The sequence below is a fragment of the Ipomoea nil genome, unplaced genomic scaffold (assembly GCF_001879475.1).
Source record: "Ipomoea nil cultivar Tokyo-kokei standard unplaced genomic scaffold, Asagao_1.1 scaffold0755, whole genome shotgun sequence".
Lineage (NCBI taxonomy): Eukaryota > Viridiplantae > Streptophyta > Magnoliopsida > Solanales > Convolvulaceae > Ipomoea > Ipomoea nil.
The window spans coordinates 1,476,262-1,500,519 of NW_017617183.1; the positions used below are offsets into that span (position 1 = coordinate 1,476,262).

At 40.3% G+C, this 24,258-nt stretch overlaps 3 protein-coding genes across 3 annotated transcripts; all 3 read right to left on the minus strand.

Annotated features, from left to right (window-relative positions):
• Window positions 1-4,318: 4,318 nt before the first annotated feature.
• LOC109176754 lies at window positions 4,319-6,034 on the minus strand. Its single transcript, XM_019326144.1, has 2 exons — window positions 4,956-6,034; window positions 4,319-4,835 (listed from the first exon to the last, which is right to left on the minus strand). The coding sequence occupies exons 1-2, from the start codon at window positions 6,032-6,034 to the stop codon at window positions 4,319-4,321; spliced, it is 1,596 nt and encodes a 531-aa protein (XP_019181689.1).
• Window positions 6,035-6,360: 326 nt separating this feature from the next.
• On the minus strand, window positions 6,361-7,233 carry LOC109176755. Its single transcript, XM_019326145.1, has one exon. It carries the CDS (start codon window positions 7,231-7,233, stop codon window positions 6,361-6,363), a length of 873 nt encoding a protein of 290 aa, XP_019181690.1.
• Window positions 7,234-19,673: 12,440 nt separating this feature from the next.
• On the minus strand, window positions 19,674-20,819 carry LOC109176757. The gene has a single exon (XM_019326146.1). It carries the CDS (start codon window positions 20,817-20,819, stop codon window positions 19,674-19,676), a length of 1,146 nt encoding a protein of 381 aa, XP_019181691.1.
• Window positions 20,820-24,258: the final 3,439 nt, after the last annotated feature.

The window sequence follows — 24,258 nt, forward strand, 5'->3', positions numbered from 1 at the left end:
TAGCCCAGATATAGAAATAGCTGATTCTTAGTTTTTGGGCCGAAAAAGCTCGTCGATCCAAATTCATCATTCTTCTCGTCTCTCTTCGCCATGGATGGTACGATTCCAAGAGAAAAAAGCGCATATTAGGTTAGCTACTTAGGATGAACCACACGGGGCGATCTCGATCCCCCATGAATCTTTTTTGAACGAGTAAGCCTATCCTCTGCAAGAGTCAGCGGTGTGAGTGGTAGTATCCGCGGTTTGCGAAAGAATAGAATAGCCCTCCCTACTCCTCCTCCTCCACACACACACACACACACACACACACACACACACACACACACACACACACACACACACACACACACACACACACACACCACACACACACACACACACACACACACACACACACACACACACACACACACACACACACACACACACACACACACACACACACACACACATATATATATATATATATATATATATATATATATATATATATATATTCATATACATCAAATCAAAGCGTATTGCGTTTCAGAGTTTTGATTTTGATTATATACACCCTAATGCGAGTGTATGTGTATATTTATTTGTCCTCTAGAACTTTTTTAATTACCTTTATTATTATTATTATTGTTGTTGTTGCTGTTGTTGTTATGTGTGGGTATATTGGTCTTTGTATTCATTATTCTTTACAATTACAAATTCAATTAAACAATAGAATCAATATTTTTAGTAATTTTTTTTCCACCAACCCAACAATGTAGTTAATCTTCCTAATAATTTATTTTTCATGGAATTTCAATTTCATTCCTCAAATATTTTACAAGGGAGAATATATCTCAACGCCTCTTCTAATAACATCTAAAAAAAAACATGTTTACTTATCTATAAAATGAACTGAAAATTTGAATAACTAATATTCACATTACATACCTATCAAAACCTCCAATAAGATTTCATTCTTTAACAAAAATCCATTTTTTTATTTCTTTCACCGATTCCATGAACGGAACAGGGGAGGATACGCGTTACACCATGATTTTGAATCAGAAGAGAGATTGCAAGAAATGGCAGATCTATTTACTCTATCAATAACCGAGTCGGATCTGGTGTATCATAAGAGATTTTCTTTTTCTATTGATTCGTACGGATTAGATCAAAACAAATTCTTGAATGAGTTATTCAACACCAGGGCTGATTCGAAAAAGAAATCTTTATTGGTTCACATTACATACCTATCAAAACCTTCTCATTAACATGATGTTTTAGTAGCAATGAGAAAAACGACTTTACACGAAATACTTTGTTAGGGAAATCAATTCTTTTATACTCCTTAACCAGTGTATCATGCTTAAACTTGAGAATGCATTGATGAGAGCTCGTTTTGTATTTCAAGAAGTTGGTGATACACAGAAAGTTTTTTATGCCATAAGTCTTACCATCTTTAAACTTCGAATTATATCTCTGTACATGTTCCTTTGAGATGTGAGCATGTATAAATATACTCTATATTAATATGTAAAAAATCAAATATTACATACCAACCACACAAGCAAAAAATACAATAATAAAAATTCGTATATAACTATACACTAACCACTTCATCGTGGAATAAGCAATCTATACTTTTAACTATCTTCGTTTTGTTTTGTTTTTTGATTCTTTGATTTTTGTTTTTGTTTTGTTTTAGAGACGACATATGTGCGGACCAAGACCGGACATGGATTGCTTTCCTTGTAGCATCTAGGTTGAGCTGAGAAATAAGAACAAATTGGCCAGACATTCTAAATAACTAAATTGGCGTTATGAATCACAGATAGTTAGTAGGGGTGAGCGTGAATGAGGTATTGTAATTTTTATATTTTTTTTTTGAAAGGAGCCTGTTCGGCATTTATTCAAAATATGCAGAAATAGAGTGCGGCGGATCAGAGTCCGAATACATACTAGTCAGCTGATTAAAAGCGGTAGATGCTAATGTATGAGCCAAATAATTTTCTAGTCTAGGAACATAATGTAGTAAACAGTAATCAAAAGATGATAAACTAGTTCTGCAACTATCAATGGCATAGCCCAAGTAAGACCGTGACGAGTTTGTCGTAGACGATAAATATTGCTGGAGCACCAAACAATCTGTGTAGAGGTCGATAGAGCTTATTCCTCGATCACGTAACCATGACAAAACCTCCTTGCATGCGAAGGCCTCCGCCATTAGAGGCGAGAAACAGTCTATCATAGGAGCAGTCATAGCCGACACGTATCCTCCTTGCGAATTCAGAATAATAGCCCCCACTGCTGCCTTGTTCGTTCATTGGTCGTAGGCCGCATCGAAATAGCATTGATCCCTCATGCCTTGCATAGCACGGTGTAATATACCCGAAGCATTCAATTGCAGCGCTGGCACCATGGTTTCGGCCTCCTGTCTCGGGTCGTCTACTGCCGCAACATTCCGGACAGCAGTGATTGCCGTGGTTCGGGCAGCTGGTGACGTGGAGTTGGTTGGCGGATTTCGACGATCGGGATGTACTACCTTCCACGCATTCATGGCTGATAACGCCATTGCTACTACTTTTCGGGGCCTGGGCAACTGTGCTTCCCATACAGCTCCATTCCTTGCACGCCATATGTAATATAAAAGGGCCACTGCATAAATAATCCCATCATCATCTAAAATGTTCATCAAATCATTAAACCAATCACTGAAAATATTTGTGACACTAATGGGGATTGGAAGGTTAGATTGTGTCCAAATATTTGCCGTATAATCACATGTGATTAAAGAATGCACAAGATTCTCATGCCCAACACCACACATTGCACAAGTTGGTTCAATATCTACCCTCCTTATAAGCAAGTTCTCCGTGGTGGGTAAAATATCATTTAGAGCTCTCCATAAGAATGTTTTCCACTTTGGGGGGACTCTTAAACTCCACAATTTTTTCCATCTATCAAAGGTCCCTGTTGGCTGGGTATAATTGCCTACCACTGCTTTATACCCATTTTTAACAGAATATTCTCCTTTGGGATCTCCATACCAGTACCACATATCTTCATAATCAGGGGACACAGGTATTTTTAAAATTTGCTCCACATCCTGAGGCATGAAAATATCTGTGAGAATATCCTGATCCCAGGTTCCAGTCTGCTGATCCATTAGACCCACCACCTTTGCCTGTGCCAACTGGGGCGGTTTTTCTGTTAAAATCCTCGATTGGTTCTCATCATGTAACCACGGGTGGTCCCAAATCAAAGTTGATTCGCCGTTCCCAATCCTGCGCCTGACTCCCCCATAAATTAATTCCTGAGCCGCCAAAATACTCCGCCAACAAAAACTCGGGTTATTTCCCAAGCGTGCCTCATAGAACGAATTAGTTGGATAATACCTGGCTTTATATACTCTTGAAACCAGTGATTGTGGCTGTGTCAGGAAGCGCCATGCTTGCTTACCCAACATTGCAAGATTAAAGGCCCTCAACTCTTTAAACCCCAATCTACCAAACTTCTTCGGAATACACAGTTTGTCCCAGGCTTTCCAATGAATACCCTGATCATTCCTCGATCTCCACCAGTATCGATTCATAGTTCTCTCAATGGCAGTGCACAGGTTCATAGGCAGTAGAAACACACTCATTGAAAAGGTAGGCATAGACTGAGCCACACTTTTCAAAAAAACCTCCTTCCCTGCCTGTGATAACAGTTTCTTATTCCACGAGCCAATCCTCTGTCTTATCTTATCTTCAATATATGAAAATGCCTCTCGTCTATTCCTGCCCACAAGTGATGGGAGCCCCAAATACTTCCCAAAATTCTGAGCCTGCACCACTCCCAATATACCAGCAATTTCCTCTCGTACTTCACTGTCTGTATTCTTACTAAAACATATACTTGACTTGTGAAAATTAACCGCCTGACCAGACATCATTTCATAATTTGTCAAGCAGCGTTTAACCACCCCCGCTTCATGTACATTTGCTTTGAAAAATAGCAAACTATCATCAGCAAAGAACAAGTGGGAAATGGAGGGTGCCACTCTACACCCATGTATCTCTCCCTTCATCTCTGCTTGCTGCAATAATATTGAAAGGCCCTCCGCACAAATAATGAATAAATAAGGCGACAAAGGATCACCTTGTCTTAAACCACGAGCTGGGTTTATTTGATCACTCCTTGAACCATTCACCAATACACTATACGACACAGTGGTTACACACATCATCAATAATTCCACCCATCTGTTATCAAATCCTAGAGCCCTCAACATCCCCTGCAAAAACGACCATTCCACACGATCGTAGGCTTTTGCCATATCCAGTTTCAAAGCCCCTCAGCCAGCTAGTCCACATTGCTTTCTGTTTAAATAGTGGTCAACTTCTGCAGCTATCAAGATATTATCTGTAATAAGTCTTTCAGAAATAAACGCACTCTGAGTCTCAGATATAATATTCTCCATCAATGGTTTCATCCTGGCCGTAATAACTTTCGCCATAACTCTGTAGACGACATTACTCAGAGCAATTGGCCTATAGTCAGAAACCATTTCCGGGGTCTTCTTTTTTGGGATCAAAATAATGTTCGTCTCATTCAATTTATCCGGTAATGAGCAATTATTCAGGCAATTCACGATAAAAGAAGAAACATCAGACCCCACTACATCCCAAAAATGCTTATAAACCCCGGGGTTCATCCCATCCGGTCCCGGAGCTTTATCCGGATACATTGAAAACAAAGCCGCTTTAATCTCACTCTCCTCAAAAGGGCGTAATAGGCTCGCATTGTGCACATCAGTTACTCGCGGTTGTATACTCTCAAAGAAATCATCATTAACAGTAGGAGAACTTGAGCTAAATATTCCACGGTAATAATCCAAGATAACATCCCTCATGGCATCCCCCTCTATCCAATCCCCATTATCATTCATAATTTTAGTAATAGCATTCTTTTTCTTTCGATGAGAAGCATACCTGTGGTAAAACCTGGTGTTTGCGTCCGCATCCTTGAGCCAATGCTGTTTGGCCCTCTGCCTCCAGTATGCATCCTCCTGCAATTCAACACGAGTCAAGCACTCATCTAATCTCCGAAACTCAGCCAGAGACACTGGATCCGTATATCCCCTTAGACGCATCTGTTCCTTCCGTAGAGTCAATATTTTTTCACCAAATTTATGGAATCGGTCTCCACCCCAGCGTGTTAACCGATTTCCACAAAATGCGGTACACTCCTGTAGTCCCCTACTTCTTCCTTCACCCCACGAATTCTCCACCACATCTCTGCATCCTTCATCATGTAGCCATGCCATCTCAAACCGAAAACCCCTTCCCAGACCCCTCCGTCTTTCCCGAAGATTGAGAATCCCAAGGAAAAGAAAAGAGTGATCCGATTTTCGGGTCAATATATTCTGAACATTCGCATCAGCCACCAAATCCCTCCAGGCCTGAGTAGCCAGCACCTTATCTAACCGTTCTTCTATCCAATTCGGTGTGCCTTTCCCCTTCTCCCAAGTATAGGGATATCCAGACATTGGTAATTGTGTCAAACCACACTCCTCAATAGTCTCTCGAAAACCCCGTAGTAAGCTATCTGGATGGGGGTTCCCTCCTCTTTTCTCACACTGGAATAAGAGATCATTAAAATCTCCAATGATAACCCACGGCAGTTCCGACTTACTTGCCAATGAACGGATTAGATCCCATGGCTCTCTCCTTTGTGGTCGTTTCGGGAAGCCATAGAATCCAGTCATCATCCATCTATCAAACCCTGGTATATCCACTTCAATATCAATATGATTTTTTGAATAACCAATTAGTCTAGCCGTATTATTCGTCCTCCATAACAATGCCAACCCCCCACTTAATCCATCATTATCAACATTAAACAGTCCTTCGAACCCAAGCTTAACCCGAAGTCGTTCTGCATGATCTCGGTTAACCTTGGTTTCCATCAGAAATACAAAGTCGGGTTTCTTACGGGACACTACGTCCTCAATCTCTCGAACTGTCTGTGGATTACCCAAGCCACGACAGTTCCAGCTCAATGTACTCATTGGGTCGGGCGGGTCTGCACCGCAGCACCCGCCATCTGCAAGTTTTTTTGAACATCCGCCATTGTTATATCCTCCTCTCCCACCACCCCCACATCAACCCGGGTTACCCTACGACCCCCATCCTCCGGTGTCACCGAGAATGTGTTGTCTGAATCCACACTCACCCCCGCCACCACCCCACTCCCAACCTCCCCATCCGTTCTCCGCCTTTTCGGGTCCACCCTTACCCCCTCATCCTCCCTAGCAACCCCTTTCTCCCTTGCTAAAACCGGTTGTCCAACCCCACCCTCACCTGCCACCCCAACTTCCGCCTCCCGTCCCCCTACTCAGGCCACCACCGCCCTCTCTCCAGCCATACGAGCCTGCCCGTTCCCCCTCATACCAAAACCAATTTCCTTCCTCCTTTCTTGTCCCAATTTGAACCACTTATCTCCTATCAACTTGGCTGGACTATGTCCACCCGCCCTCATTGTCGCACCAAACATGTACTGATCCGGAGACAACAAAGAACGCCGAGCAGCTAAACAAAACTTATCAGTATGCCCCATTATTCCACAAAAGAAACAAAACATATGCAGGCGCTCGTACTTGAAATTTACCCACGTCCATGTTCCATCTCGCATGATCATCTTCATACGGCGTTTCAATGGTACCGTTACATCATGCGTTATACGTATCCGGTAAAACGAAGTCCATGATCTCCCAAAGTTACGTTCATCATACCGCAAAAACACCCTCGCAAAATCTCCAATCCTTTCAAGTACCTTCACCGTACGGTATCCCAACGGGATATCATAAATCTGTAGCCAGAAGTCCATTGTGTTCAATACCACCTGCGTTGGATCGACTCCATCTTCCAGAACTTGACACACAAGCGTCGTGTTCTCAAACGCCCAGGGCCCCTCCTCCAACACCCGGCGCATATCAGTTTCATCAAAAAAAGTGAAGAGATACAGGTTCGGGAGTACATCTGTTATCTCTATTCCCATGAGAGGACGCCAAGCCGAAGCCATCACCCTCTTCATCATCTCCACTTTCATCATTCGATCCGTTAGGAATCTCCCGACCAGCGTCCATGTATTACGCACAGGGGGCGGCAGCGCTGCAGTTCCGTAGACCTCCTCTTCAAATCGTATTCCCTCCTCATCATCATGCAGATGAATGTCTTCTGTTGATTGTATTATCTCACGCACCTCCATCGCTGACCGGATGCTGTCCGTTTGGTTGTTTGCAAGAATTCGCCGTGACTCGCCGAAACCCTAGAAACCAGGGAGAACCAGCGTGAAGCCCTAGATCTCAGGGAGCTGTAATTTTTATATATATATATATATATATATATATATATATATATATATATATATATATATATATATATATATATATATATATAAAGTAGAATAAATACTGCACAAATAATCATCACATTGTAGCTAATACCATGGAAGGTAAAAAGACCTAAGGAAAACTAATCCATTCCCAAGAACAACATTAAATATAGATGATAAGAATTACACCAATGGCATTAAATATAGCCATAAAAAAGAAAACAATTAGGATTAGGCTACTAAGTAACGTGAATCATTACAACCTTTAAATAGACTTTACTTCTGTTAGCAGGGTTTATCACAAAGCCAAAATTAATATGTAAAATAAATTATACCAATAAAAAATAAGTATTCAAAAAGGTTGAATGATTATAATCTGATCCAAATGGTTGACACGTATCATCATATCCAAAAACATTGAAAACCAAAATCTCCAAACCCAACATAACACCTATTCAAAGAAAAAAAAAACTTTGTTATTACCAATGTTGCAAAACACGTTAGATGCCAAGGGATCGCCTAGGTGTCGATTTTTTATTTTTTATTTTTTTTTAATTAAAAATAATTAAAAATTAAAAATTATCAAAATTCAGTAATAAAACATAAGGTTCCCATAGTTATTTTTTACAAACTATTTACGTAAGTGGTTGTAAAATTGTTCAAAAGATTGTTTAAACCATCTAAATACATAAAAAATTAAAATTAAGAGCTAAAGAAGCATTTTTTGAGAAATTAGTGGGGCAAAACGTACAACCGAGTCAAAAGTTATGCCTTGACAAAGTTTTAAACCATAAACCAAAAAAAAAAAAAAGATATCGGCCGAACCGGTCGGCTAGGTGGCCGCCTAACCGGCCCGCCGTGGAGGAGGCTGATTCCAGCCTTCCTCGCGGCGGCCGAGGGCTACCTAGCGCCTAATCGGCGCCTAGACGCGATTTTTGCAACACTGGTTATTACTCATGCAATCAATTCTACACTAAAAAAATAATTAGAAATTAAAATTTGAAACTGGGAAAATGGAGCAAAGACCAAATCCCCTGGTTTTATTATAATAAGAGATAAGAGATAAGAGATAAGAGATTGAGTGATCTTGGCCCAAACTTTGGAGGGCGGGGGGTGTATTCAATAAAGATTTTTATAAACTTTTAACAAATTTAAAAGTTTGGTGGTATTCGATCTCGACTTTGAAAGACTCAAGTCTGCCAGTATTTAATTCAGACTTTTAAAAAGTCTTTAGAAGTATACTGGTATAGTGGTATTCGATTCAGACTTTTATAGAGTTTTTTAAAAGTCGTATTCAAAAACTTATTAACATTTATAGACTCTACCAAATTAAGATTTCTGTAGACTTTTCCTTTACAAATATAAATAGTTGAAATCCGATACTTCAACTCCAAACTTTCCAACTTTCTCTACAAACTTTTTTTTCTCTGCATGAAGCCATGAACCAAACATAATTTAGTGCATCGGAACCCAAAAACAAGTTAGTGACCTATAATATCAGGTTGCTAAGGTTTTGACTATCTCCAATGGATCGGTGATCATAGGTTTTTCCCCGTTATTATCAACAATGGAAATCAACAATAAACGATGGCGGTCAACGACGACATTTTTTCCTGTAACCAAAGGTAAATTGGACTTATTTGACTGATTTTAATAAGTTGAAGTGCATAATTGCACCTTTCAAAAGTTTGGGAACCTAATTGCACTTTCGAGTAAAGTTTGAGGTTGTATTCGACCCTTTTTCTTAATTAGAATTGTGTTGGAGACTTAGAGTATTAGAATACAAATATTTTTTTGACAGGGATTATTCTCAGGGTATTCCCATATTTTATTCTCGAAAAATGCACCTATATAAGGGCCCCTAACCCTTCATTGGAAGGGGGGGGGGGGGATCCCGTCCACACAATCCATTAACTCTCACTACAACATTGAATGAGAAAACCTCTTTGAGCCAATTTTCTCTCATCTTCATATATTTTCATACACATTCTATACATACAAAATACAGTAAATGACAACTTAACAAGAATTTATTTTATCAAATGGCGTCGTTCTTAGGGATCTGACAAAAAGTCGTGTCTCATAACCATTAGAAATGGAGAATTTCTTCTGTCAAACACCACTCCGCACAGGTGAATGGTGGCTACAAGTTAGTGGGTTTAAGAAAACAACAACAACACCAACAACAAAGCATCATCATCTTCCTCCTTGAAGCTCCCGTCGGAGTTGGCATGCTCAGGCTCAAGAATCTTACCTAGCAACTCGAACGACCGTTGCATGGCGATCCCGTCCAGCCTCAACATCCGCCTCTGCAATATATGATATTCTTAGAACCAAACCTGACAGCAAGAAGCCATGGATGCCGTTTGTTGGAAATAGACAATTGTTGGATAATAGAGTCATATTTACTCTACTCTAGGAAGTTATAGCTTTGAGAAGATGTTGTAGTTTTTCAGCATTTATCATGTCCTTTCATAAGCCTTTCTTTATGCCTTTGTAACAAGGAACACTTGTTCTGTGGAGATTTCTATAGACTCACAATGACTCGCTTTGCTCTTCTTTCACTTAAGTCTCTTGACTCGCTTTCTTTCTTTCTTTCTTTTACTTGTGGACGAGGTAGGAACTTCACCATAATGTGAACGGACCTATCTAGGCTCGGCATCTAGCCGGCCTAATACTCATCTCGCCCACAGAACCACTCTCTTGGTTCTTTTCTCAAACTCTGTGGAATCAGGTATCGTACTTGTCAATGTGCACACCCCCTGACCGGGATTCCAAGCCCGGCGGGTGGTTTCCAACCTAGTAACTCGGGAATATCGACCACGTTACTTCACATCGGATTGCAATGGTCCGTTTCTTTCTTAACTTTCTTTCTTTCTCTTTTCTTTCGAAAGGACATAGTCCTAACGGGCCTCCAAAATATCGGATTACTCACACTAGATACATATAGATATAACTCATGCACTTCTTTCTTATGCAACAAATCTATTTGTACAATCTCATGCACATAGTTTCTCAATAATTCTCTTTTCTCACAAATTGGAAATCAAATATCATGCAACTTCTCAATGCAACTAGATAATGATTTTCCAAAATAGATATAGATTTTTGATATGGATCTTAGGCTTACTTAAAGCCACTAATTCACTTTAGTTCATGATATGTTAAACATGCTCTTTACTGTAAAGAATGCTTTAATGCTTTAACTTCTCTTTCACTGTGATTTAAGCCAACAAAGTGCTACTTCATGCTTATCACTTAATACTTAGCAAAACTTCTTAGCAAATACTTAACAAGTATTGATCATGCTCTTTGAACTCAAAAATAAACATCATGCTCTAGAATTTCACTTCACTGTAAACAATTAAGTTCATGTACTGTACAAACCAAATATCTCATATTCTTGACAAAATTCTCAATAACTTACAATGGATATTTAGACATGCTATTCAAGCAAAACTTAACAAATAATGATCATGCTTTTCATTCAAATAGTTAAGCTCAAACTCTTCAACTTTTCTTCACTGTAAATCATTTACAGAATACTTCAAACACACTTATCAACACAAAAACTACTGTAAAACAAGCATTTCAACTCCAAAATCAACGAAATCAACTCCTACTAGTGCGTCGTAATGAACCCGAGTGTCCGAACCTTAAGGGACCACGACTCCCGGTCCGATCAACACGTAGCTGAGCCACAGAGGGACCGGACAAACTTCTTTTTGGCCTGGCGGAGCTTGGTGGCGGGGCTTGAGGAGCCCCGCCGCTTGGTTCCGCCAAGCGGCGGCCTTGGGCAACGGTTCTAGATGAGAACCGTGTCCAAGGACCGGCTCTCCATGGGACTAGCAAGCGGTCCGTGACTAGGGCCATTAGCTAGTTCCGGGAACCTGTCTGGTTGATTGCCGTAATTTAGGCAAACAAATAATACCCGGAGTATTCGGGTTATCGATCCACAAGGAAGTGGGGTACTAAGCACTAGCTACTTGGTTACTCATATGGAACTAATCTGAACGAAACTTGAAGTTTTGATAATTGTAGAAAATAAAAGACAGAATAAACTAATTAACAAGGTGTTGTAAGCAATAGAGCAAAGCAGGATTGTTGGGATCACAATGTTTAATCACCTAATGCCAATCAAAGTTGTAATATTTAGTTTGGAATTAGGACTAGTGTGAGAATGCAAGGTGGAATTGAATTACTCCCGTAATCTCTATCCCTAGTGAATTTCCACTCTCGTGGCTTAAACACTCAATAAGAACGAAGAACAACATTCATTAACTCCCAATTACTACCATCTCTCGATGTGCAACAATCTAGAATAAATTCCCCAACTAATTTGCCCTTTCTCAAGATGCAAAAGTCAAGTGCAACCGCGTGTGCCCTAATTTATGCATAACTCTTGTTTTGACATGAACATGGCTATGAAGCAAGTAATTTAAGCCTTTAATTACTAGCAACAACAGATTAAAACAAGATTGCAACACAAATCATAAAACCAAACGTAAATATATTAAAGAATTAAAGTACTACGCTCATAGGTTCATAAACAAATTCACCCAAAAATCCCTAAGGGTTTTTAGCCACTTATGGTCATAATAGCAATCAATACAATCTTGAAAGATAAACAAACAACAATAGGAACAAGAGAAAGAGGGAAAGAATTCTTCTTAATCTTCCTAGCCAATTCTCTACTCCAAAGCCAATTGTAAATCTTGAAGTTGATCCTCTTGGTTTTTGCTCTTCCTTTGCCTTCCAATGCCAAAATCTTGGAAAATAAAAGCTCTAGGGTTGATGGAAGATGATCCTTTTATACTGGGAACCGAATGGAATTATTTTAGGAAAGTTTCAGACTTCCAAATATTTCAGCAATACGCGCTCTCGATGCGTCGAACCTCTGATTTGGGCACGGTCTTTAGTTACTGGAAATTCTCAATGCGTCGAGCAACAGGCTCGACGCATCGAGGCTGTGATGCCTCAAATTCCTCCTCTTTTTGACAATTCGTGCTAGAAAATCTCCCATTGCTTTTGCACTTAACCTGTAATGGTTAAAAAACACTACCAAACACCGTAAAGCATTCAAAACAAGTGTAAAACCATATCCTAATGAGAAAGCAAGGAAAACATGTGTTAAATAAGCAAAATTAAAGAACTTAAGCTACTGAGATGATTCAAAATATAACAATAAAAACATGCACAAATGTGATTACATCACCCCCTCACACTTAAAACTTTGCTTGTCCTCAAGCAAAACAACTAGGCAAAACCACATGTCAAACACAAAAAATCACTCCCACTTTTTATTTATTTATTTATTTTTTGCATAACATAGAATCAACACCACAAACTGAATAAGAGATGAACTGGTTTATACAAACAAGTAATAACCCCAAACTTCAACTTTTCTGGAACAAATTTGCTTTTAAGGTAAGCTCCAAAGAGATCTCTTCTACAAGATTTCTAAAGATAAAAGCTACATTCTCTCTAGGGTGGAAGGAAAATATTTGTCCAAGGGCTAAGGGTTATAATAATGGGGGTAAATCAAAGAAAAACAATCACAATGAAGGGATAAGTGCTTAGCACTTATTTAAACAAACAAAAGGCACAAGGGGGACACAAAGGATAAAACATATGTAGGGACAGGTTTAAAGGCTGTAGGTTACAAAGAATGACCTAAATCATTTCTAAACATGCAAATATTAGCCTACACCTGAGGAGTAAAGGGACAAGTTCTAGTAAGCCAACCAATGCCGGAATTCCACATAAACTTTCACTAGCACACGCGCTAACCACTAGATTAAGAAATTAGTCCGGTTATGAGTGGGTAGCAAGGATATTGACAAGGGGGATGGATTACTAATGTGTTACACATTGATTTCATCTATGGCATAATGAGATGCAGCAAGTTCCACCAAAACAAACGACTACACAACACGAGAGAGTGAGTGCAATTAAGTGTCAAGACAAGCAGTTCATTAGAAACAAAGGACATGAGTCATTCAAGCAAAGTATTCAAGTGGGGAACAAGCATCCTAAAAAGCACATGTTTTACAAAAACCAAAGGAATAACAATTTTGGGTAAAAATGCAAATGACCAATCTAAAACACAATTATCTATTGCTTTGAATCTTAGAAGAGATGAACCAATGGTGAATAAGGGAGCAAAAAGCAACTCATCAATACTACAACTCTGAAGGATATGGGGGGTCTAATATAAAGAATTTCTTCAATCAAAATTCGATTTGGGTTTCTTTTGAATATAGAAAGACAATTTTTTTTTTTTTTTTTTTTTTTTTTTTTGCATAACATAGAATCAACACTACAAACTGAATAAGAGATGAACTGGTTTATACAAACAAGTAATAACCCCAAACTTCAACTTTTCTGGAACAAATTTGCTTTTAAGGTAAGCTCCAAAGAGATCTCTTCTACAAGATTTCTAAAGATAAAAGCTACATTCTCTCTAGGGTGGAAGGAAAATATTTGTCCAAGGGCTAAGGGTTATAATAATGGGGGTAAATCAAAGAAAAACAATCACAATGAAGGGATAAGTGCTTAGCACTTATTTAAACAAACAAAAGGCACAAGGGGGACACAAAGGATAAAACATATGTAGGGACAGGTTTAAAGGCTGTAGGTTACAAAGAATGACCTAAATCATTTCTAAACATGCAAATATTAGCCTACACCTGAGGAGTAAAGGGACAAGTTCTAGTAAGCCAACCAATGCCGGAATTACACAAACTTTCACTAGCACACGCGCTAACCACTAGATTAAGAAATTAGTCCGGTTATGAGTGGGTAGCAAGGATATTGACAAGGGGGATGGATTACTAATGTGTTACACATTGATTTCATCTATGGCATAATGAGATGCAGTAAGTTCCACCAAAACAAACGACTACCCAACACGAGAGAGTGAGTGCAATTAAGTGTCAAGACAAGCAGTTCATTAGAAACAAAGGACATGAGTCATTCAAGCAAAGTATTCAAGTGGGGAACAAGCATCCTAAAAAGCACATGTTTTACAAAAACCAAAGGAATAACAATTTTGGGTACAAATGCAAATGACCAATCTAAAACATTAAGCATAAAATAAGCAAAGACAAAGAAAAGAAGGGAAAAATACTTCAATCCCCCCCCCCCCCCCCCCCCACACTTAGAGAGTTACATTGTCCCCAATGTAACAAAATAAATGAAGGAAAAAGGAATGGAAAGATTGCCCTAGGACCTGCTACTGATCTGCATCTGGAGGTGGTGGTGGCTGGTACCCCCGGTAAAAGTCTGGGATGTACTGTGGGTCCTGAAGCCAAGATGGTGGTGGTGGAAAATGAGGCTGGAAACCAAGATGTGCTTGATTTTGCTGGTGAATGGATGTTCCCATAAACCAGTTGACCTCATCTATTCTTCTCATGAAATCCTGCCAATCATGGGGATAGGCAGGTGCAGGTGCTGGTGCTTCAAACTAGGGGGGCATTCTCATCATCCCCCGCATCTTCATCTTCTTCATCATCTTCACCTTGCTGGGCTTGCTGTCCGGGCCTGTAGCGGGTGGCAATGTAGAGCTGTGAGATGAAAGCCTGTGGTGCCAACCGCACCTCCTGGGTTTCATAAATCGAGACCTTTGCCAGCTGACAAAGGTGAGTGATAAGATAAGAATGGCCAAGATATACTCGACCCTTTGCCTCCGCTGCTTCACGGATGTTGCCGTTTATGATTTGGCCAATATCAATGGTCTTGTTCTCCTTGATGCAGTAAGTTAGGAGCACCTGATCCTTTCGGACATTCCCCTTATGAGAATTGAGGACGAACTTGGCCTTGATGAAATCCAGTATTGCTCGGTCAGCAGGCTGGAAATACTTGTAGTCCATGTGGGAGGCTACACCTCCCCTAATGTTCCACTCGGCTGCTGGGTGGAAATACTTGGCAACTCTGTTCAACCAACCCGGCTCCATGCTGCCACTACCCATATCACCGTGAAAATAATCTCGGCCCTCATGATTAATGGTACCGTAGTACGCATTAATGGCCTCTTCAGAAAAGTCCACCTGTACGCCTCAGACAGTGCAAATATTATCCTGGAGGCCGTCTTTGACATTGGCATAGAATTCTCGAACGAGCGTGCCAAAAGCCTCCCCTGGCTGAGCTAGGAATCGAGGTCGCCAATTCCATGCCACTGGGATCGCTATTTGTGCCGCGGGGGTAGCAAAACATTCAAACGCCGGGATTTGGGGTTGTGCCCGGGCTTGGGAGGACTCTGCCCTTGGTCGTTTGGATGGTGCGCGTGCCTTAAGTGCCATAAGGAATGTCTACAAAACACAAGGTGAAAGCAATATATTCTTTAGTTAAGACAAAGGGCTCACAATTAGGATATAACAATTGAGCCAAGATTCTCAAACTATTCAAAATAAGACAAGAAGCTCATTTGGGCATTTTATCAAACACCTTATGGGCATGAAATTGCACAATAGATTTATGCAAAATTGACACTTCCAATTCATCCCACAAGTTCACCACACAACCAAATCATGGATACAAATCATCAATAGCAAGTACTACATAAAAACTAAACTAAACCCTGAATTAAAATCACACAACAAAGCAAATTAAAATTGAAAGCAAATAACTAGCAAAACTTAATAAACTAGAATCAAAACTTGAGTGCAAGGTATCATAAATAAGCAAGAAAACACTCATAACAACAATCAATCAAGAACAATCAACACTAAGCAACCTAGCTTTCAAAGTTTTAAAAATTGGGAAAAAATTCGTGGGTTAGGATTTCTACCCAAAAATGAAGCAATTTGCACCACGAATCCAAGAAATCAATAGCAAAGTAGAGTATTGATGTTACCTTGTAGCCTTAGGAGTTGCTTGGAGTGAAAAAGCTTGAGGATTTCGGACTTGGGAAGTTAGGGCGAGAGGTTTCGCGAGAGAGAGAGAGATTTGGGAAAAAACTGACTTTACTCGTTTTTTTAAAGGTCTGATTCCTGTTAGGCTCGATGCGTCGAAAAATTCCAGAATGGAATATTTTCGACACGGTTTGAGCTCGACGCGTCGAAAATTTCCAGAAAGATTTTCTCTTCTGGCCTGGGCGTCTCGACGCGTCGAAAAATTCCAGTGTCGAATTTTTCGCCCAGGACGATTTTCAGCCTGATTCCTTAGTAAAAAACAACTCCTAAATCACAAATTAACACCCTACACCAAAAACCACTCAAGTCTAACAAAAACAAAAACCAAAACGAAATAATAAGTAGGAATAGAAATGCAAGAAATTAAAGGATAACATGGGGTGCCTCCCACGAAGCGCTAAATTTAACGTCGCTAGCTCGACGTAACCTCCTCTTTCAGGTGTCACGTGTAGGTCGGGAGGTTAAGGCAATGTATCACATTAGCCTTAACTTCCTCGGTTGAATAATAGTGCTTCAATCTTTGCCCATTAACTGTGAAATCCTCTTTTGTTCCTTGAATCACCACGACACCTGATGGATGCACCTTAATCACTTTGTATGGCCCTGTCCATTTGGATTTCAAATTTCCCGGGAACAATTTCATCCTTGAATTGAATAAAAGGACATCTTCTCCCGGGACAAACTCTCTTCTTAAAATGTGCTTGTAATGCAAACTCTTGGTTCTCTCCTTGTAGATTTTTGCATTATCATAGGCATCAAGCCTAAATTCCTCAAGTTCATTTAGTTGAAGTAGCCTCTTCTCACCTGCAAGTTGCAAGTCCATGTTGAGCGTTGTGACTGCCCAACGAGTTTCATGTTCCAACTCCACAGGTAAATGACATGGTTTCCCATAGACAAGTCTGAATGGTGAAGTTCCAATGGGATTTTTGTAGGCAGTCCTGTATGCCCATAGTGCATCATCAAGCTTTGTGGACCAATCTTTCCAGGACGGGTTGACTACTTTCTCAAGAATATATTTAATTTCTTTGTTTGACAATTCCACTTGATCATTGGCTTGGGGATGGTAGGGAGTATAGAGTCGGTGATGAACTCCATACTTCTCAAGGACTTTCTCCAACGCTCTGTTGCAAAAATGTGTCCCATTATCAGTGATCAAAGCCCTTAGTACCCCAAATCTTGCAAAAATATTCTTCTTGATGAACTTGATGACAACCTTGGAATCATTAGTAGGGCAAGCAATGGCTTCAACCCAATTAGAAACATAATCCATTGCCAATAGGATGTATTCATTACCAAAAGACTTGGGGAATGGACCCAGAAAATCCAAACCCCAAACATCAAATAGTTCCACTTCAAGAATGCCCTGTTGAGGCATCTCGTTTCTCCTTCCCACTGTGCCCACTCTTTGACATTTATCACAACGAACCACGAAAGAGTGTGCATCCTTAAATAGACTAGGCCAATAAAATCCTGACTGTAGAACTTTTGCTGTAGTTCTTGAAGCTCCAAAATGTCCCCAATAAGGTGATGAATGGCAGTGGGTTAGGACACTTTCTGTTTCATCTTCGGGCAAGCACCTTCTTAATATTCCATTTGCACACCTCTTGTACAAAAACGATTCATCCCAAAGATAAAATTTGGCATCACATTGTATCTTCTTCTTCCGTGATCTAGAGGCATTTGGTGGGAATTGTTGGCAAACCACATAGTTCACCAAACCTGAATACCAGTGCATAAAAACACGGAGAGCCATCAGTTGCTCCCCCACAAAATAATCATCAATTGGAATCTTCTCTTCTTCATCCACTTCTTTATGATTTTCTAACCGGGACAGGTGGTCAGCTACAAGATTTTCAGTCCCCTTTTTGTCTCTGATTTCCAAGTCAAACTCTTGAAGTAGAAGAGTCCACCTCATCAGTCTTGGCTTGGATTCTTTTTTGCTCATCAAGTACTTCAGTGCTGAGTGATCGGTATGGATAATCACTCTGTTTCCAGCCAGATAAGACCGGAACTTATCAATAGCAAAAATTACAGCTAGCATCTCTTTCTCTGTTGTGGCATAGTTAACCTGAGCATCATCTAGGGTGCGACTTTCATAGTAAATTGGGTGTAGGCACTTGCCCTTTTTTTGATAAAGGACGGCTCCTACAGCAAAATCACTAGCATCGCACATAATCTCAAATGATAAACTCCAATCTGGCGGTGACATTATGGGAGCTGTTGTCAATGCTGTCTTTAACCTGGAAAAAGCTTCAAGACAAGAATCATCAAAAACAAAGTTAGCATCTTTTAAAAGCAATTGGGTTAGAGGTTTAGAGATCTTTGAAAAGTCTTTAATAAATCTCCAGTAAAACCCTGCATGGCCAAGGAAACTCCTTATTCCCTTTACTGAGACAGGTGGCGGCAATTTCTCAATGACTTCCACCTTGGCCGGGTCAACCTCAATACCCTCCTGTGAAATCTTGTGTCCAAGAACAATCCCCTATTGTACCATAAAGTGACACTTTTCCCAATTTAAAACAAGGTTGGCTTCTTGGCACTTTCCCAATGCCTCATCCAAATTGTCAAGACAATCATCAAAAGACGAACCATATATACAGAAAAATCATCCATGAATACTTCCATAGTCTTCTCAACTAAATCAGAAAAAATGGCTAACATGCACCTTTGAAATGTGGCCGGTGCATTACATAACCCAAATGGCATCCTTCGATATGCAAAGGTACCATATGGGCATGTAAAAGTAGTCATCTCTTGGTCATCGGGGTGAATAGGGATCTGAAAGAACCCCGAAAAACCATCAAGAAAACAGAAGTAGGAGTATTTAGCCATCCTTTCAATCAACTGATCAACAAATAGGAGAGGAAAATGATCCTTCCTGGTGTCATTGTTCAACTTTATGTAATCCGTGCACATCCGCCACCCAGTGACTAACTTGGTAGGAATGAGCTCATTCTTCTCATTGCGGACCATAGTTGTCCCCCCTTTCTTTGGAACCACATGAATAGGACTGACCCACTTACTGTCAGGAACAGGGTAAATGATGCCAGCCTTCAACAATTTTAGGATCTCTTTCTTCACAACCTCCTGCATCGTAGGGTTTAACCTACGCTGGTTCTCAACACTGGGCATGTGCCCATCCTCTAGATTAATCTTGTGCATGCAGTAAGAGGCACTAATTCCAACAATATCATCAATAGTGTACCCAATGATTTTATTATGTTTTCTCAACACATTTAACAATTTCTCAGTTTCATCATCTTTCAAATGAGCACTTACAATCACTAGGTAGGTAGAATTTGGACCAAGATAAGCATACCTCAAATTTGTTGGTAAGGGTTTTATTACCTGTTGTTGTTCCTTTTCCTCAAGGCTACAAGCAATAGACACTAGTGGTGTGTCCTATGATTCACCACCACTCGTGCCATCATCCACTTGTCTACTCTCTATCGTGTCTTCACTTTTGAGTTGTAAAGGATCATTGGAGATCCATTTACCCCTCTCATGAGCTTCAACACATGAGTCAATTTCATCTACATAAAAGCGAGCATCAAGACAAGAAGATTTGTTAGCCAATTCAAAAATATTAAATTCAACTTTATCATCTCCAATTTCAAGCACTAAGGTTCCCCTTTTGACATTAATCACTGCTCCAGCAGTTGCCAAGAACGGTCTCCCAAGGATAATAGGAATCTTAGCATCTTCTTCCATCTCTAACACCACGAAGTCTCCTGGAATGTAGAATTTGTCAATCTTTACTGGCACATCTTCAAGGATTCCAATAGGATACTTCACTGATCTGTCTGCCAACTGAAGAGTCATGGATGTAGGTTTTGGCTCTCCAAGTTGCAGCTTTTGGCACAAAGAATAGGGCATCAAACTCACACTTGCCCCTAAATCATATAAGGCTCTCTGAACAAGGGATCCTCCAATAACACAAGGGATAGAGAAACTCCTAGGATCCCTAAGCTTTGGAAGAAGCTTGTTTTGAATTAAGGCACTGCATTCTTCACTTACTGCTACTGTCTCACGATCTTCAGATCTCCTTTTTTTGGATAGAATTTCTTTCAAAAACTTAGCATACGAGGGGATCTCAGTGATTGCATCAAGCAAAGGAATGGAGATATCCAATTGCTTGATCAAACTCAAAAATTTTGCCCCTCTTTCCTCCACCTTAGATTTCTTGAATTTTTGTGGGAAGGGTAGAGGTGGTATATGCTTCTTCACGGGCTCAATTTCCTGTATCTCATCTTCTTTGTCTTGGGTAACCACATCTTCATTCACTTTCTCATTCTCACCTGCCTGGTTCCTCTTGACAAATTGTTCACTGTTAGGATATAGAGGATCCAGTAGTTGTTTTCCATTCCTAGTAGTGATGGCATTCATGTGTTCTCTTGGATTTTCGGTGGAAGCAGGCAACTTCCCCGTGACTTTAGTCCTGGAGGTGGAAGCTTGATTTGCTAACTGATTTTCTAACATCTTATTGTGGGAACTTATCTGATCCACCCTCTCTGTAAGCTGTATATGAGCCTTAAGCAATTTTTCCATCAAAGCCTCCAAATTTGACGAGGCTGGTGCTTCCAAATTTGCCTGAACTGTTGTGGAGGACCCCCTCTAAAATTCTGCTGTCCCTGAAATCCTGGAGGTTGAACTCTATTACCCAAGTCTTGGGGATTAGCTGCCCCAACTGGATTACTCCAAGATAAACCAGGATGGTTCCTTGGTGCATTTGGGTTGTAGGTTCCTTGTTGTTAAAATGTCTGTTATGGCCTGCCATATCCTATCAAATCAACGTGTTCCATTGTGGCTTGAGAATCAACACTGAGACACTCCTCTGAATTATGCACTCCTCCACAAAGCTCACACATCATTATAGGTCTTGGAGGAGTAGAAGATGTAGAAACATTACCTGCAGTTTGATTCTTGAAAGCAATCTGAGCCAACTGTTGAACTAAAGTAGCCACATTATCAACCTTAGCTGACAAAGCTGATATCTGCTCACCATCATTCACACATCCAACCAATTTCTGGGAAGATCTATCTGAGTACCAAGTTGTTCCATTCATTGCAACATTTTCCAATAGTTCATCAGCTTGATCTGGCTCCAGGACTGTAAATGATCCTCCCGATGAAGCATCAACCAGGATTTTTGAATTATCCAGTAATCCATCATAGAAAGCCATCATTAAGTCCCAAATCTGAATACCATGATGTGGGCATTGTCTCTTCATCTCCTTGAATCTCTCCCATGACTCTGCCAAAGACTCACCAACCAACTGTCTGAAATTTTGAATTGCTCTCCTCTTTTTCTGAGCCTTGGATATGGGATAAAATCTCTTCAGAAACTCTCTGTGCAACTGGTCCCAAGTTTCAAAATAATTCGCCAGATAAGAGATAAGCCAATTATTAGCCTTATCCCTTACAGTGAATGGAAAGAGGCGAAGCTTGATTGTAACACCTAGACCTGGCAATTCGTGTATACGGGTCCGTTAACGGGTCGACACGATAACGACACGAACATGATAAGGCTAAACACGGACACGACACGTTATGGTTAACGGGTTCAAATTTTTAACACAAACACGATTTATTAACGGGTTAAACGGGTTGACACGATAGACACGTTTTGTTAACATGTTTCAAGTCATGTCGACACGATATGACACGAAACTCGTTTAAACCTGCTATTTCTATTCATATATTTAAAAAAAAAAACTAAAATTTAAAATTAAGTTCTATATAAAAAAAAAAACTACGGTTCAATCCATCAAACAAACTAAAAAATATTCAATCCATAACATTCATAAAATGATAAAATAACATCAAAAAATCATAACTAAAGGAGTCCATACTAGTTTTTAGAATCAAATTGAACACAATAAAAATTCAAATTTTAAATTGTTGAATGGTGTAGGATTTTGGCCTAATGTAGGAAATTCATCCTTAGTCATGTTCATAATATCATTTGTAATATCATTCATGATAATGGTTCTTAGCGGGTTATAAACAGGTTTGGTAAACGGGTTCGTGTTAACAGGTTAACATGATAATATTAACGGGTTAAATGGGTTCTTAATAGGTTTACCGGGTTGACCCGTTAAGACACGAAACATAACGGGTCCTTAACGGGTCAACCCGTTAACAACCCGGGACATGTTAAGGCTGAACACTAACCCGTTATTTTCGTGTCCGGTTTCGTGTCGTGTCCATAATTGCCAGGTCTAGTAACACCCCGTGTTACGGCCTCTAACCCGGACTAATTATTTAACCGATTACCATTAATAATAATTAGAAAGGATTTGATTGGGCCAGGATCCCCTTAATTAATTAAGGTGGCCCACCATGGATCATGGACCCTTATCCTTAAACCAAACCCTTAGTCCTATAAGGAATAGAATAAGTGAATCCTTACCATTCAGACCCTAGCTAGGACTCCTAGATATATATAAGGACTTAGGAGGAACCTAGAAATCCCACCACAATTGATTTTACCACACAAGAATCCCCAGGAATTCCCCTGTCACCAAACGTAGGAGAACCCACGATGAGAAGATCTTAAAGAAAGAACCTTAGTAGCCAAGGATTCTAATTAAGGCTAAGAGGTAACCCATGTCTCAACAAAACCTATTTTCCTCGCTATGTCTTATTCATTGGCTCCTTTGATATGTGATTCTGTGCTTAAATCTTGATAGAGCTTTGCCTAGGGTTTATATGGTGTTTATATGATGATCTCGATGTTTATGTGTTAATCTTGATGCTTACGAGATAATCTTGATGTTCTTGATACTATGATAAATTATATGAACGATCTTGTGTTTCGATTATGTCTAGAGCCCTAGGGTAATAAACGTGGATTTCGTATTATGTGGTTTTGGTATGTTTGGCTGGGATTTTGCATGTTCGGGTGTTGAGTCTTGGCATGTTTAGGAGTCGTGTTAGGATGTATTTGGTGTGGTTCTTGGTTTAAATCTGTTACTTGAATACGTGGCGTCGTTGTTTGTGTTTGAATGTGTCTGGACATGGTTTCGGGTTCCACGAAGGATCCCGGGACCAAAATATTACATAAGAGTCAGTGGGGGTAGGTGGGTGCGGGGGTGCCCGCCACCTACCCGCTGCCCCGTGCCAAATTCCCAGCGGGCAGCCGGCGGGCAAGCGACTGCCCGCCGGGCACCCACTGGTTTGTAGACCGCCGCCGACGGGTAGCCACCACCCGCCGGCCACCCGCTGGAATCTTGGTGCAGGTCGTGATGTTTTCCCCGTGTCCCGTTGTATCCCGTTTGTCGTGTGTGAGTCTAGTTTGGTATATCGGGTACCGTTCTTAGGGTAAAAGAGTTTTGTGTATTGCATGCTAGTTGAATTGGTATCCCGTTGGGCTAGGAGGAAGGTGTATGAATGTATGATCCCATAGGAAGTTTCATGGGTGGGTTAGTGTGGTTTGTTACGAGTTATGTTAGGATAAGTGTTCCCCGATGATTCTCCCTCGTTATGTGTTAATGTGGGTTGCATGTTGTTTGGCTTCTATGTTGATTGTGCATGATACCCCAATTGGTTGCTGTAACACCCCAGATTTTCAAGACTTTTAAAACTTATATAATAAAGATAGAATCTCATTAAATCCCAAAATACGATACAAAGAGTACGGGGTGCTATGCCACACCCGAGTTAGAGAACTCAAGTGCACAAGCTAAATTCTAAAACCTCAATCAGTATCAATACTAAATCATGGCACGCAGGCCGAAAGGGAAAACTATCTAAGCTACGCCCCAAGCTTCTAGCGCGCTCCAGTGATCTACTCGTCTGTGCCTGAAAGCCAAATATATCTGTTCAGCGAGAGATGCTGGTAACCCACTCCAACGCGTTGAAACACAATACATATAGACATATATATAGATATACGAAAACCATTTTTGAAGCATGAAGATATATCCTACGAGACTCTAGCTTTTGAAATAGGGATAGACTCGGCAGATAGAGCTAAGCACAGACA

Excerpts from the sequence above, each read along its gene's own strand:
- LOC109176757 (XM_019326146.1), bottom strand. The coding sequence starts at position 20,819 with ATGGAAAAATTGCTTAAGGCTCATATACAGCTTACAGAGAGGGTGGAT.
- LOC109176755 (XM_019326145.1), bottom strand. The coding sequence starts at position 7,233 with ATGGAGGTGCGTGAGATAATACAATCAACAGAAGACATTCATCTGCAT.
- LOC109176754 (XM_019326144.1), bottom strand. The coding sequence starts at position 6,034 with ATGAGTACATTGAGCTGGAACTGTCGTGGCTTGGGTAATCCACAGACA. Across the intron at positions 4,836-4,955 it reads AACACCAGGTTTTACCACAG|CTCAAGTTCTCCTACTGTTA; the intron begins GTATGCTTCTCA and ends TGGAATATTTAG.